Source organism: Eutrigla gurnardus (assembly GCF_963514095.1).
Source record: "Eutrigla gurnardus genome assembly, chromosome: 16".
Lineage (NCBI taxonomy): Eukaryota > Metazoa > Chordata > Actinopteri > Perciformes > Triglidae > Eutrigla > Eutrigla gurnardus.
The window spans coordinates 22,227,330-22,240,348 of NC_139927.1; the positions used below are offsets into that span (position 1 = coordinate 22,227,330).

Below are 13,019 nucleotides of genomic sequence, written 5' to 3' on the forward strand. Positions count from 1 at the left end.
AGAGAGAGCAACATTTCCTGTCACACTGTAGCACATATGACCACATAACGACAAAGTTCTTTACAAAATGAAGTGGAACCTCTGAGATGTTGATCGGCTGTCTGACCAGACTAAAGAACAGCATCCACTGTATCGTTGTTTTTTAAAGTTGACATATCATGCTTACATATTTGTATTAGGATACTGTTATAAACAGTAGACCTACGTACACATACAGACAGCAGACGACCATCGCTTCATTTTTTAAATGCATTCATTTTAGTGTACTATTTAACTGCATGCATGTTTGTTGTTCACATGACATTCATGTCAATAAAGCACATTGAAATAATTCAGAGAGAGAGAGGAGAGAGAGAGAGGCCACAGAGAACCCAGAGGGGGGTGTGAATCCCATTGAACACACACACACTTCATAAATATGTGTTGGGTGAGTATGTTGAGAGATTAATCTAAATTCTTGTCTGAATTGGTGTGTGTGTGTGTTTGTGTGTGTGTGTGTGTGTGTGTGTGTTTGTGTGTGTGTGTGTGTGTGTGTGTGTGTGTGTGTGTGTGCGTGTGTGTTCAAGGTTAGCTAAGAGGTGAGTTGACACACCTGAGTATGTTTCAGGACACATGAGAGATCGACATTCACCTGGAGACACGGCTGGTGTGATGCTGTCATGCTGGGCTGCCGGCCGGATCACATGACAGACAGAGAGCAGCACAAAGAGTCTTTTAGAGAACAGAAAAGCTCAGAAGGAACCGTCCTGTACAGTCACATGATCATGTGTTAATTGTGGGAAGAGAGTTCATTCATTTTCATCAGTGTGATTTTGATCGTTTGCAGGTCTTATATAGCATTCCTACACATCAGGTTCAGGTGTAGCGTGAGTTTTAGCCTCCAGAGGAATTGATCTGTGTATTTACTATCTGTTCATATGTTGGATGTGAGGATCGATACCACTCTCATGTCTGCAGTGCAGTTAATATGAAGCTACAGCAGCTGGCTAGCTTTGCTTAGCACAAAGCTAACACAATCAACCTTCCAGCACCTCGAAACCCCACGATGAACAACGTATATGTTGTTTGTTGAAAACAGAACTGGGCTCCGGGAAGTCACAACAGTCTGGTCCTGAAACCAGGTGTGGGACAAGAACATGAAGAAATGCCTTTCTGGAAGTCAAAGGATTGCTTCAAGAGCATTTCACATATATCACACATCCTGCTCCTCTAAACAGCCTCCTCAGCCTCCTCCCAACATGGAGCAGAGTCATTAAATCAGGAGAGCTAGATATCGGTGGTCCGGTTTCCTTGCTACTTCTGTTTAGTAAGAAACACTAATTAGATAGTTGCAAATTGGTGTCAAACGATGCAACACTCGCGTGCCCTCTCCTGTAGTTGTGTTGGAGAGTGAGGAACAAACTGTATGCTCTCACAGCCTTAAGTAGCTCGAACTACATATTAAACTGGAGAAATGGTGGAGTAATAGTGGATTAGATCATGAATGTTCAGACTCTCTTTCCCAATCACTGGAATGCACTCTACGCCATGTCTGAAGCATGTGAGGGGCAAGTTTTATAGCAGGCTGATTGGGTTGGAAGGGCCTGTGTGCTGCGTTCAGGGCCATGGTGGTATTTTCCTGTGGGCTGCTAGTTAAGTGGGCTGGCTGCTTGGCTCCAGTGGGCAGAAGCCAGCTGGGGACCATTACTACCGCTGAAAGAATATAGCACCCTGTCACAGAATGGTAGCCTGAGATACTCACGTAAACACATGTACACGTCACAAAACAGTGATTTCCTGTGTTTCTCTTGCTTGTATTTTCATATTCTCTGCCTCTTTGATGGTCTCTCTCTCTCTCTCTCTCACACACACACACACACACACACACACACACACACACACACACACACACACACACACACACACACACGGAGGGAAAGTAAACTGAACATGACACTGATGAAGATACACCCTTGGAGGAATTTGCAAAAGGACACATGCTTATCACGGGTTTGAGATGAGCGCGTTATCGCCAAGCTTTTGTTTGATTTCGTTTAGTTTGGTTTCGTTGACCATTCAAGGCGATACATTCAAAGAGTGACACAATACTTTTTTGTGCACTGTTTGTATAAAATGATTGATCCGATGAAAAATTTAATAAACCCACAAAACAGAATTCACCAGTTACTCACATGTCAAAGTCAATTTCCTATTCACTGCCAGCGAATAGGAAATTGACTTTCTGGACGAAAGTGACTCTCCGAGGGGTTAGACTGCAGCTCATTTGGATGTAAAACCTCGAGCAAACATTGTGTGAGTCCACAAAGTCAGTCTCCATTTCACTGTCAAAGCAGCTCCAGTTTTGGTCTTTGGATGCCATCACCTATTCAAACAGTTAGGTGTTTTGTGCTCATCTGTTGCATCAGTGGGGACCTTTCTGAAAATATTTCACCTTGTATTTAATCTATTTATTAATGGAGGATTTACCCTTCAAGTCAGCCTGCTGGCACCCACACGGTTCTGTTTCCCTGCTGCTGTGTCAATGGTTGTCATTTGATTGCAAATGGAAAGGTGATGAAGAAAACCAAATCACTCTTCTGTGTCCCATTCTCCTTCCCCCTCGTCTTCTCAGTGTTCCCTCTCTCCCACCGCCTTCCAGCCTTTCATCCTCTCCTCCATCTTGCTCTTCTCTCTTACATCGTCTTGCAACCACAAGCACGATTGAGTGTCATCCATTTGTCAGCGTCACATGACAGGCCGCTGACCCCACAAGAGTGCACGCACACACACACACACACACACACCTCCACATGAATCCAGGCGCTGGGACCAGTTAGTAGCTGATGCAGATGAGTCAGGCTTAGAGAAATGCCAAAGAGAGCTTCGCTCTTGCACTTTATGAAGCTCCCTTTTTTTATCCTCCTTTTTTTGTCTGCATTGCTCCCTCTCTCTCCCTCCATCTTTGTCCTAGAAGTCAAGCCAAAAGTCATAGCTCTTCACTGACAGAGAGGTCTTTCCAGTTATTTCCCCCAGCCTGTCCCCTGTGCCCTAGCTGGGATAGCTTGTGCTCGGTCGCGCTACATGAGAGCCTCTTTCACTCATGCATTGTTGTACAGCTGGACTCGCTCAATGTGTGTGTGCGTGTCTGTGATCAAGCTGTTGGAGATACCCGATCCCTTTTATTGTTCATTTGACCCGCATCCCAGGAGGCATGAGGGTCAGGGCGGAGTACCCAGATACCTTGTACAGGTGCTTGGTGTGTACGGGAGACAAAGGGAAGATGGGGAGAGAGAGAGAGAGAGAGAACTCAAGAGATAGGAAGTGAAAGAGAAAATATTTTTTTTCCCTGTCCTGTACAATTTCCAACAAGGAGCACTGTTTCTTTAAATTCTCTGGCAAGCATTTCAGCTGGTCATATTGACTGCAGACGTACACACACACACACACACACACACACACACACACACACACACACACACACACACACACACACACACACAGACACACACACAGATGTGTATGGTTAGCAGGCCAAAGCTGGTTTGAGTTAGCATGGAGCCAGTCACACTGTGTGAGAGCCTTACCCCCCGCCTGCTTCTGCCACCCTCCACATTCTCTCTCCTTCTTTCTGTGTCTCCATCTCTCCATGTGTGACAGTCAGCCACTGCTCACCGAGGCCATAGTTTAGAGCCTAATGCCCTGTGAAACACACACACACACACACGGTTGATCTGCATGGCCTCGTGTCGCCTGATTAGCCCCCTACATGACAAACAAGCCATCAGAGCGGTGCCTGAGGAGGAGGAGCGGGAGGGACGGATGGGAGATGTGAGGAGGAGGAGAGGAGCAGAGGTGTAAGGGGGCGAGGTGAGGAGGCTGGGACCCCTGGGGACCCCTAGATCACAGCCATGCTAATGAGGAGCTGCTTTGCCAGCAGCAGAGGTGTCAGCTAACTCCTGACAGGTGCACACACGCGTCCTCCCGAGGCCTGTGGCTGCGTGTGCACGTGCACACGTGTGCACGCTGCGAGGCAGTGTGGGAGGGGCTGCAGGGGCAGGTTTGAGTCCCAGTGGCCTCGCCTGCGGGCCGCTTTGTTCTGTATGCAAATCTGTCACCGCGGCGTTCTGTCGCCCTTGATGGAATGTTGGAACGGCACAGTGAACCTGAAGCCCGGCTGCCACGGCGAGCACACATGTGACATGCAGCAGTCCTCTGACTGGTTAACAACCAGGACCTGCACGCTGCGCTCTCTGCACTCAAGCAACATTATTCTACAAAACATGTGCCAAATGAATGGAGAGAAGTTGGTGGGCTAGCGTTCAAATACTCATATTCAATTAGGGTTTTCTTCCCTGAGCATTGTGAGAGTTCTTTTGGCACCAGTGAGCCTTCATTACCGTCCACTAACTGTTCACTGTCAGCGGAGGAGGACCTCCAGTTTGCTCATCTAGTTGAAGGCTGAGCCTGTGGATTCTTGTTATTATTCGGTGGTCTTCTTATAAGTCTGTCTGGATAAGAGCATCTGATAAAGGCCCCACAAAATACGTGTAATGTAAATGGAGGGAGCGTGAAAAACATAAATCAAACTCAGGCCGGAGGGGCGGCATATGTGAATTCCTAAATTAAACAAAAATCCACATGTCTACTCCATACGCCTGGTGTCTACTTCAACCCCGCCAAGTTCACACCAACGTTCCTACACTGGCCATATGCAAACAGTCAATACCATGGCTCCCCTTCATTCACTGGCATTTTGTTTGTACTTTTTAAGGCAAAATAATGGCTATAAAAGGCAATCTGGAAAGAATAAAATCTGATGTAAAGCTCAGATCTCAGTCCCTGAAGACTGGGTTAATTGGCCTGGTGGTTTAGTAAAAAAAAAAAAACCCAGGAGAGAAGGAGAGCATTATTACTGGCCCACCTCAGCTCCATGCATGTGCCAATGTTTTAATAACTTCCTCCAGGCCTCCTGGCCCTTAGCCCTTGTTTTGTTGCACAGGACAAAGAGCTGCCCTCCTAAGCTGGTCTCAGGTCGGTATCGCGTTTATCCGTTTCATGGGAAAACCTGGGCAGGAATATTACTGCTAAGTCAAAGATTCCGACTATTTCAAGGGAATGGCATCATGCTGTTACAAACAGTTGTACTGCCAGCCAAATGAACACTGGCAACATTCACTTCATAATGCATCACAATAGTACAGAATTATCTATTACATTTAACCTTTCATCTCAGCCCCTTTCACTACACAGTGTGTGTGTGTGCGTGTGTGTGTGTGTGTGCGCCAGAGTAAATTGGCCGATCAGGTCCAGCATCAGTGAGGAGGATGTGACTATGTAACTGCTAGTTGACCTTGGTGGTCAGCAGTGGAGGGGTCTCTGCCTGCGTGTCACCCGGCGACTGTAATTAGCACAAAGTGAAGCGTGACACGGCCACCGTGATCCTTTAATGAAGGCTTTATTGGCTGCAGCGCTAAGCAGCTACAACATTCACACTCTCCCAGCATGTGTGTGTGTGAGAGAAAAATTATGGAGTGGGGATGTCTGCGACTTCATGTCTGTCTGTCTGTCTGTCTGTCTGTCTGTCTGTCTATCTATCTTTGATTATCTAATTCCCTATTCAAGTCTCCTGTCTTCTCCTCTTCCCGTCTTCCTCCCCTCCCCCACTGCTTGCTTGTTTGGGAAATTGATGAAATTTATCTTGGGCTGTCATTAGGCAGCAGCCATCAGCTGCCACTCTATTAGCTGCCACGCTTCCTTAAACAGCATATGGCACGGCTGTGTAAGATATGACAAGATGCAAATGTGTTGCCGTAGTGGTGGTGGGGTGGAAGGTGGGGGGGTGGGTGGGTGGTATATGATTGGGTAGCTTGTATTGATGAGACCGTGTGTGCAGAGCAAAAATACAGATAAGAAGAAGAAAAAGCTATTTGATACATCATCAGTTCCTCTCCCAATCTCACATCTTCATTTGACATTGATCTTTGTATGTTGATGAGATTACACAGCTCCCACGTTTATAGACCCATCTTGGTCCCCGAGGCCATGTAACTAGCCTCTACATGTGTGTCGCTGGATGTGTGTGTGTGTGTGTGTGTGTGTGTGTGTGTGTCTGTGTGCCCAAGCACGTCCCTCCACCTCTCCTCTTACCCCCTCTCCTCCTCTTCCCTCTTTCACTCTCTTCTCCCTGGCCAAGCTGTTAAGCTGTCCAGCTCTCCGCTGCCAAGCGGCCGTGTGAAGCCTCGCCAAACTAAACACGGGCAGGCAGCCCGCCACACACACACACACACACACGGACATACAGGCGCAAAAGTACATACACACACATGCACATGCGTTAGTAGCGGGAGTCAGGTCATGTGACCTCCCACACACACACAGCGAGAGCTACAGCAGAGCCCCTCTAATAGCAGAGAAAAACAGACAGAATCAGTAAATGAGCCCCTCATTAACTTTTTCTGACCCCGACTCCCCCGGGGAAAGCCAAACCAATCACACCGCCAAATCAGCTTCCTGTACTAGACACTGATCCAACATCAGCTTTGGCTCATCTGCTCTGCACTGTACAGACGCGTGTGATGATGTGTGCTGGGAGAGAGCAGGAGACGGAGGAGGAAAGTGAAAAGAGAGTATGACCAAACGTTTATCCGTGTCTGCATGTGTTTTACATTCCATGACGAGGGATGGTGCTGAGGCAGCCATCTTACTGTAAGGGATCTCTTCATGATCACATATGACTGGGCCAAAGTAACGTCTCCGTCTTCGTTTTCTCACCCCGGGCTACAGGCTTTGGGACCACCGTACCAACTCCACTCTGATTGCGGTAGCCGCTGATGATTAAGTAGATGCAGATGCCTTGCAAGCAAACACAAGCACTGTTCAATGCTAGCCTCTGTTGAATGAGATGAACCCAGAGCGAGGCTCTTTTTATGACTCATAAGCGGGCGGACACGACTGTGCCATCGTGACTGATAGATTTATTTGGCATTATTAAGTCAAGCCATTTAAAAGGGCAATTTGTCAATGAGTGACATTGTGTGTGTGTGTGTGTGTGTGTGTGTGTGTGTGTGTGTGTGTGTGTGTGTGTGTTGAGCTGGTGTAAAGTCACACTTCATCACTTACTGTTGTTGTCATTACACCAGTGACGTAGAGCTTTATTTCATGTGGATGCTGTGTTTGGACCAGAGGGGTCTTTGTGTTTACATATCTCCATCAAATAGCCTGTCTCTCTTTTTGTCTGTCTTTCTTTCTCTCTAATGCCACGCTTCACCTTCCCTCCCTCCACCTCTCCCATATTTCCTTTTCCCCGTAGTTGTGCTTCTTTCCCTATTGCTGTCTCCATATGGAAATGACAGAGTGGACGAGATGGATCTGTATATTAAAGCCTAGCTGACATTAGAATTAGCATAATGTGTCATTGTCTTAGTGCAATACCTGCCATCTGCATTAGCCTGTAGACACACACACACACACACAAACTGCATTTTTGAGTACATTTAATTTGCTCCCCACATGAAAGTATTGTATTTTTTATTTATTTTTTGGGGATTTTACAAAACTGATGGCGATTTTCTTTCTCTTGGCCCACAGATAAAAATGAGCCATCCAGCTACATCTGCACCACCTGTAAGCAGACATTCACCAGCGCCTGGTTCCTGCTTCAGCATGCCCAGCACACCCATGGCATCCGCATCTACCTGGACCACCACCCGGTCAACTGCTCCCTCACTCCCCGCCTGGCTCTGCCTCCTCCCCCATGCGCTGAAGTCATGCGCTCCCCTCTGCCGACTTTCCTCGGTGACACCAACAACCCATTCCACCTGCTCCGCATGGCTGCGCCCCTGCTCAGGGAACCCCCTCCCCCAGGATACATGGAGACCCGGCTGCCTGCAACACCCCCCTTTGTCAGCCCTCCCCCGCCCCCTAGACCCCCTCTAGAGCGGCTGGGCCCAGAGGAAATGGGGCTGCTGTCCCAGCACCCCAGTGCCTTTGAGAGGGTGATGCGGATGACCCCCATGGATCCTCCTTCCATGGACTTCTCCAGACGTCTGAGAGAATTGGCAGGCAACACCACCAATAATGGGGGGCCAACACCTCCTCTCTCACCAAACCGTGTGCCGCCCATGCACCGTTTGCTGAGTCCTACGCTTTTTCAGCCTGGCGCCAAGCCCCCGGCATTTCTCACCTATGCCCCGCAGCCACCCACTTCTCAGGGGGGACACGGTTCTTCCAGCCCTCCTGACACCCAGGGTCAGAACCAGACCCCTGGGAAATCTAAATCCTGTGAGTTCTGTGGCAAGATTTTCAAGTTCCAGAGCAACCTGATCGTCCACAGACGCAGTCACACAGGAGAGAGGCCATACAAGTGTCATCTGTGTGATCATGCCTGTTCCCAGGCCAGCAAGCTTAAGAGGCACATGAAGACACACATGCACAACAAGTCTGGGTCCACAAGTGGCTCCCCAGAACAGGGTAATGGAGAGGAAGGAGGAGAGGGTGAAGAGAAGAGTAGGGAGGGAAATTCAAGAGGGATGGGTATGGACAATGAGGAGGAGGAAGAAGAAGAGGAGGAAGAAGAAGAGGAGGAAGAGGAAGAGGAGGAAGAACTGAGGAATGGAAGTCGGCCAGATTCCAACTTAAGTGAGGACTCTCAGGAGTTCAGCCAGAATAGGGAGAATGGCCCCAGACAGTGTCCTGGGGAGAAACCCCTGAGCAGGGATAGAGTAAGTGACAGCGGCGGGGTAGGCATCATGCACCCGTACAACCACCTGGACAATCACCTTAGACTCAACCCCAACAAGAGAAGCCTAGAGAGACAGCCTAATGGAGATGGTGGAGAGAGGGCTGAAGAAAGAGAGAATGAGAGGCAGCAGGACAGAGAGCGAGATGTGCAGGTGGAGCAGAGGCCTGTGATGAACGGTAGGATCAGTGTATCTGAAGTAGACTCCTTCCCTGGGCTGTTCCAGCGTCGGCCCACCCCCATCACCAGCCCAAACCCTTCCAACAACAAGAGGATCAAGATAGAGAAGGAACAGCTGGAGCTCCCCCCAACCTTACCCCTTATCTCCCCAGAGAATGTCTACTCCCAGCTCCTGGCAGGCTACGCTGCTTCACGCCACTTCATCAGAGAACCCTTCTTGGGATTCACAGATTCCCGTCAGTCACCGTTCGCCACCTCCTCCGAACACTCCTCCTCAGAGACAGGAAGCCTCCGCTTCTCCACCCCGCCCGGGGAGCTGATGGAAGGAGGAAGCGCCTCAGGCCGCAGCGGCAGCAGCACTCCTCACCTCCTGCGGGGACCTGGACCTGGCAGACCCCCGAGCTCTAAGGATAGGAGGAATGACACCTGTGAGTACTGTGGCAAGGTGTTCAAGAACTGCAGCAACCTGACGGTGCACCGACGCAGCCACACAGGGGAACGGCCCTACAAGTGCGACCTGTGCAGCTATGCCTGCGCCCAGAGCTCCAAGCTGACGCGCCACATGAAGACCCACGGGCAATTTGGGAAGGAGGTGTACCGCTGCGATATCTGCCACATGCCCTTCAGCGTCTACAGCACGCTGGAGAAACACATGAAGAAGTGGCATGGCGAACATTTGATGGCCAGCGAGGTCAAACTGGAGCAGGCGGACAGAGGTTGAGCCAGCAACCATTCGTTATACAGCCAACAGTGTACACAAGTAAATGCTCACACACACATACAAAAAAGTAGAGACATACATGCACACACAAAATCCCTATAACCACTTGTTCAGCTAGGGGGCTTGGCTGGATAATCTCTCTCTCTTAAAAAAAAATTGAGACTGATTGAAGTTCATCTTTTTTTCTTGTCACAGAAACTGCCACCTGAGAATATAAACAAAGGGAGACTTTAATGAGAACTTGTCTGGAATGCACAACTTGGTGTTTCTTGGCAAAGTATCTGAGGATTTTATCAGTTAGGAATCCATGGAGCCTTTCTACTGTGCAATAATTTCTGTATTTATTGGATTTTTGTAATGATATTTGGCATGTGCAGGTACATCTTTGTGGGATTTCATATGGAGTTAGTTTTGAAATGTGCTAAAACTTTTTTTTTCTAAAATGCGATTACTGGGAAGTCACCCTTAATACAAAATATCTTTTTTTCTCCTTTAAGGACACTTATTATCATGTCTGAATAAAATTGTGCAAAGAAGTTAGCTTTTTAAAGTAAAAATAATTGTTTTCTATATTAACTGCAGCAGCGGACTACAATCCATTCCCTCATACAGGCCTAAAGCACTGAATGTCAGTCTGACAATAAAACATGCTGGATTTGAAAAATCCAACATTATCTTAAATACCTGATAAGTAATATTACATTTTTTCAGGGAATTTGTCCTAAAATATTGGCATGTGAATGATTTCAAAATGCAGTTGCTGTATTGCTGTCCTCGCTTCAGCCAGGACATAAATAAAGGTTGCACTTGTGGACGTAACTTTAACTGATGCTCAGTACATTCCCAATGTAGGATTAAAATACCATATTTAATATGTTGAATAAATTACGACTACTTGTGATTTTGTGAGAAGGAGAACAGTCCTGTTTATGGTTTGTAAATATATTCTTTTTTGACATGTTAAAGGAGCCCCGACTGTACGTGAAATATGGCCTAAAACTAAACAATCAGAAGACCAGCTGCTTGCATCATCCACAGTATATGCTAAGTGTAACTACCATTCATTTTTGCTTCATCAGACCCATCTGATTATCTCCCCCACTCCCCCAGCCCATGTGTTAAACTTCGACAATTGTAACCCTTTTACAACCTTTGTCCCTCCGTGCCGTGGCTCCTCTCTCTGACCCGGGTCCACTTCCTGTGTCCCCTCAGGATCCACAAAATGACTCCAAATGAAAGTCATATCAATATGTGTTAGCGTGTGTTCTTCTCTAAGCAGTATGCTCTAAGCCTCTCTCTTCGACGGCGTCTTTCACACTTCACTAGCTCAGATTCATGCATCAGAGCCACTTTTAAAATGAAGCCTCTTCATTCCCCTCACAAAGTGATATGGCTTTAACTCCCAGTAACAGATTTTAAGACACTGCGCATGTTCGTGACTTTTGGGGATTGAAGTTTTTATTTTCTGCATCCTTCATCCTACAATGAATCTGGTAGAGAAAAAAGGCTATATGAGTTATGATCATTTTGATCACAGCTGCAATGGGGAATGGCGACCTTGAGTATAGGGGCTATTCTTATAATAAAAACCAGTGTGAGAAAGAGCAAGACCTTGGCCAGGGAGACGAGTCATTCAAATGAAATTGGAAGCATATGAAAAGTGCGTGTTTTGGTACCTAAATACACAACTACTGGCCACAGCTATAATGGCCCATCTGAGCGAGCACGAGAGGGAGGGAGGCAGCAAAGCCACATGAAAGGAGATTGTGACGGCATCTTTCATTTTAGTACTGCAATTCTCAATCAGAAGATTCAACCTGCTATTTTGGCCTATTGTCACATTTTATCTGCTGCATTTTGTTTAGATAGAAAAAAGGATTATACTGTATCTTGAATGCAAGTTACTCTTTTTGTGATTTTTAGAAAGGAAATAATGTTGAGGACATTAGCAGCTTCCCATACATTATTTCAATATATTTACAGCAAATTGACAACGTTTATTCAGCTCAAAAGCTGCATTTGGCTCCCTTACACATGTTGATGCATGAGAGTAAAAATCGAGATCCTGTTGTTTACGCACAATGTATTCATTCCAGGGAAAATGCAATTCAGTTCCGCCAACAACTATGAAATATATCCCATCCAAACGGTGAACAGTGGAGCAGAGATCCAAATCACACGTGGACATTCAGGCTTACAAAATGTTTACAGTTCTGAAGTAAGCCATTAATGAAATAATCTGTGTAAGTGTTTAAAATGATATTAAAGTATTGTTTTTCTTCTTTCAGATGTTTTTGAATGCCATAGCAATTTTTTTTATGGTGATCCTGGTGGAGGGATTTTATCTTCATGAATATGTTTCTGTATAATTACTTGTTCACTGTATGGGGAGGTCCTTTTTGAAATGTAACATTGCAGAATCATGCCAGATTGTTATTATTTTTTCTAACAACAGTGGTGCCATTATTGACTTTTAGTCTCGTAATTATTATTATTTTTTTAATTTAATTTTTTTGTTTTCCTTTTGAGTGCATTTCCTGTTGTTGGTTTGGTGAAGTTATCCTCCATGGATGTAAAACAAAAAGATTTTAAAAAATATTACAAGAAAGAGATGATCCTTCGGCAGGGTGATGTAATGCATTGTGCGGGAATCCTTTTCCAAATCAATTTGATCGGACATTCATGAGCATTATGTTTTGTGTTTTGTTTTTCCTCATGGTCGGTTGAAAGTCTTGTGATGGCACTTACAACTGTAATTTTAAATACATTTTCATAGTTCACTTTTCACAGCTTCCACTTCCACTCTTTGTACAAAATAGTTTCCTTGTTCTTTTTGGGGGGAGTGCATCATTGTGAAAAAAGTGATTTCAGAACAGTACACATCTGCTGTTTTGAACATATATGTATTTTTGTAATGTGTTGAAAAATCAATACAAGAAAGCCAACACTTCAATAAATGTTGCAATTGCTCTATGATTGAAGCAACTTTTCATTACGATTATTTCATCTACTTTTTCTTTTACCACAACACAGTGTGAAAACTATAGATTTATAATCGTTTAAGGGTACAGCTAAAACTATAATACAAAATAACATTTTTGCATATATTCATCTGTTAAAACAGATTTTTTTAAAGCAATTTATGTTAGGAGATGAGCCAAAATAATATTGTTACTTTAGTCAATATTTCTTGAAAACGTAACATCCCACACATCAGAAATAATCAGTAAGATCCAAACCATCAGAAATGGCTGCCAATAATTTAATATGTTTACTAATCTGATGTTGGTTTAAGGTGTAAAAGCTTGTTTTACTGCCAGCTAACAGTATGTGACCCATTCAGAATTTTAAACATAGTAATATGTGCCATTTATCAAAACTATAGAAATTATACACACCTCA

General features: G+C 45.6%; 1 protein-coding gene across 2 annotated transcripts in view; it reads left to right on the forward strand.

Moving 5' to 3' along the window:
- The window catches only part of bcl11bb (BCL11 transcription factor B b), a 28,350-nt gene extending 15,752 nt beyond the window's left edge, over positions 1 to 12,598 (forward strand). For both annotated transcript variants that reach the window (XM_084030393.1, XM_084030394.1), the window contains exon 3: positions 7,567 to 12,598. In XM_084030393.1, the coding sequence (XP_083886519.1) occupies positions 7,567 to 9,617 (2,051 nt within the window). In that variant the 3' untranslated portion in view covers positions 9,618 to 12,598. The remainder of the gene's footprint in view (positions 1 to 7,566) is intronic.
- Positions 12,599 to 13,019: the final 421 nt, after the last annotated feature.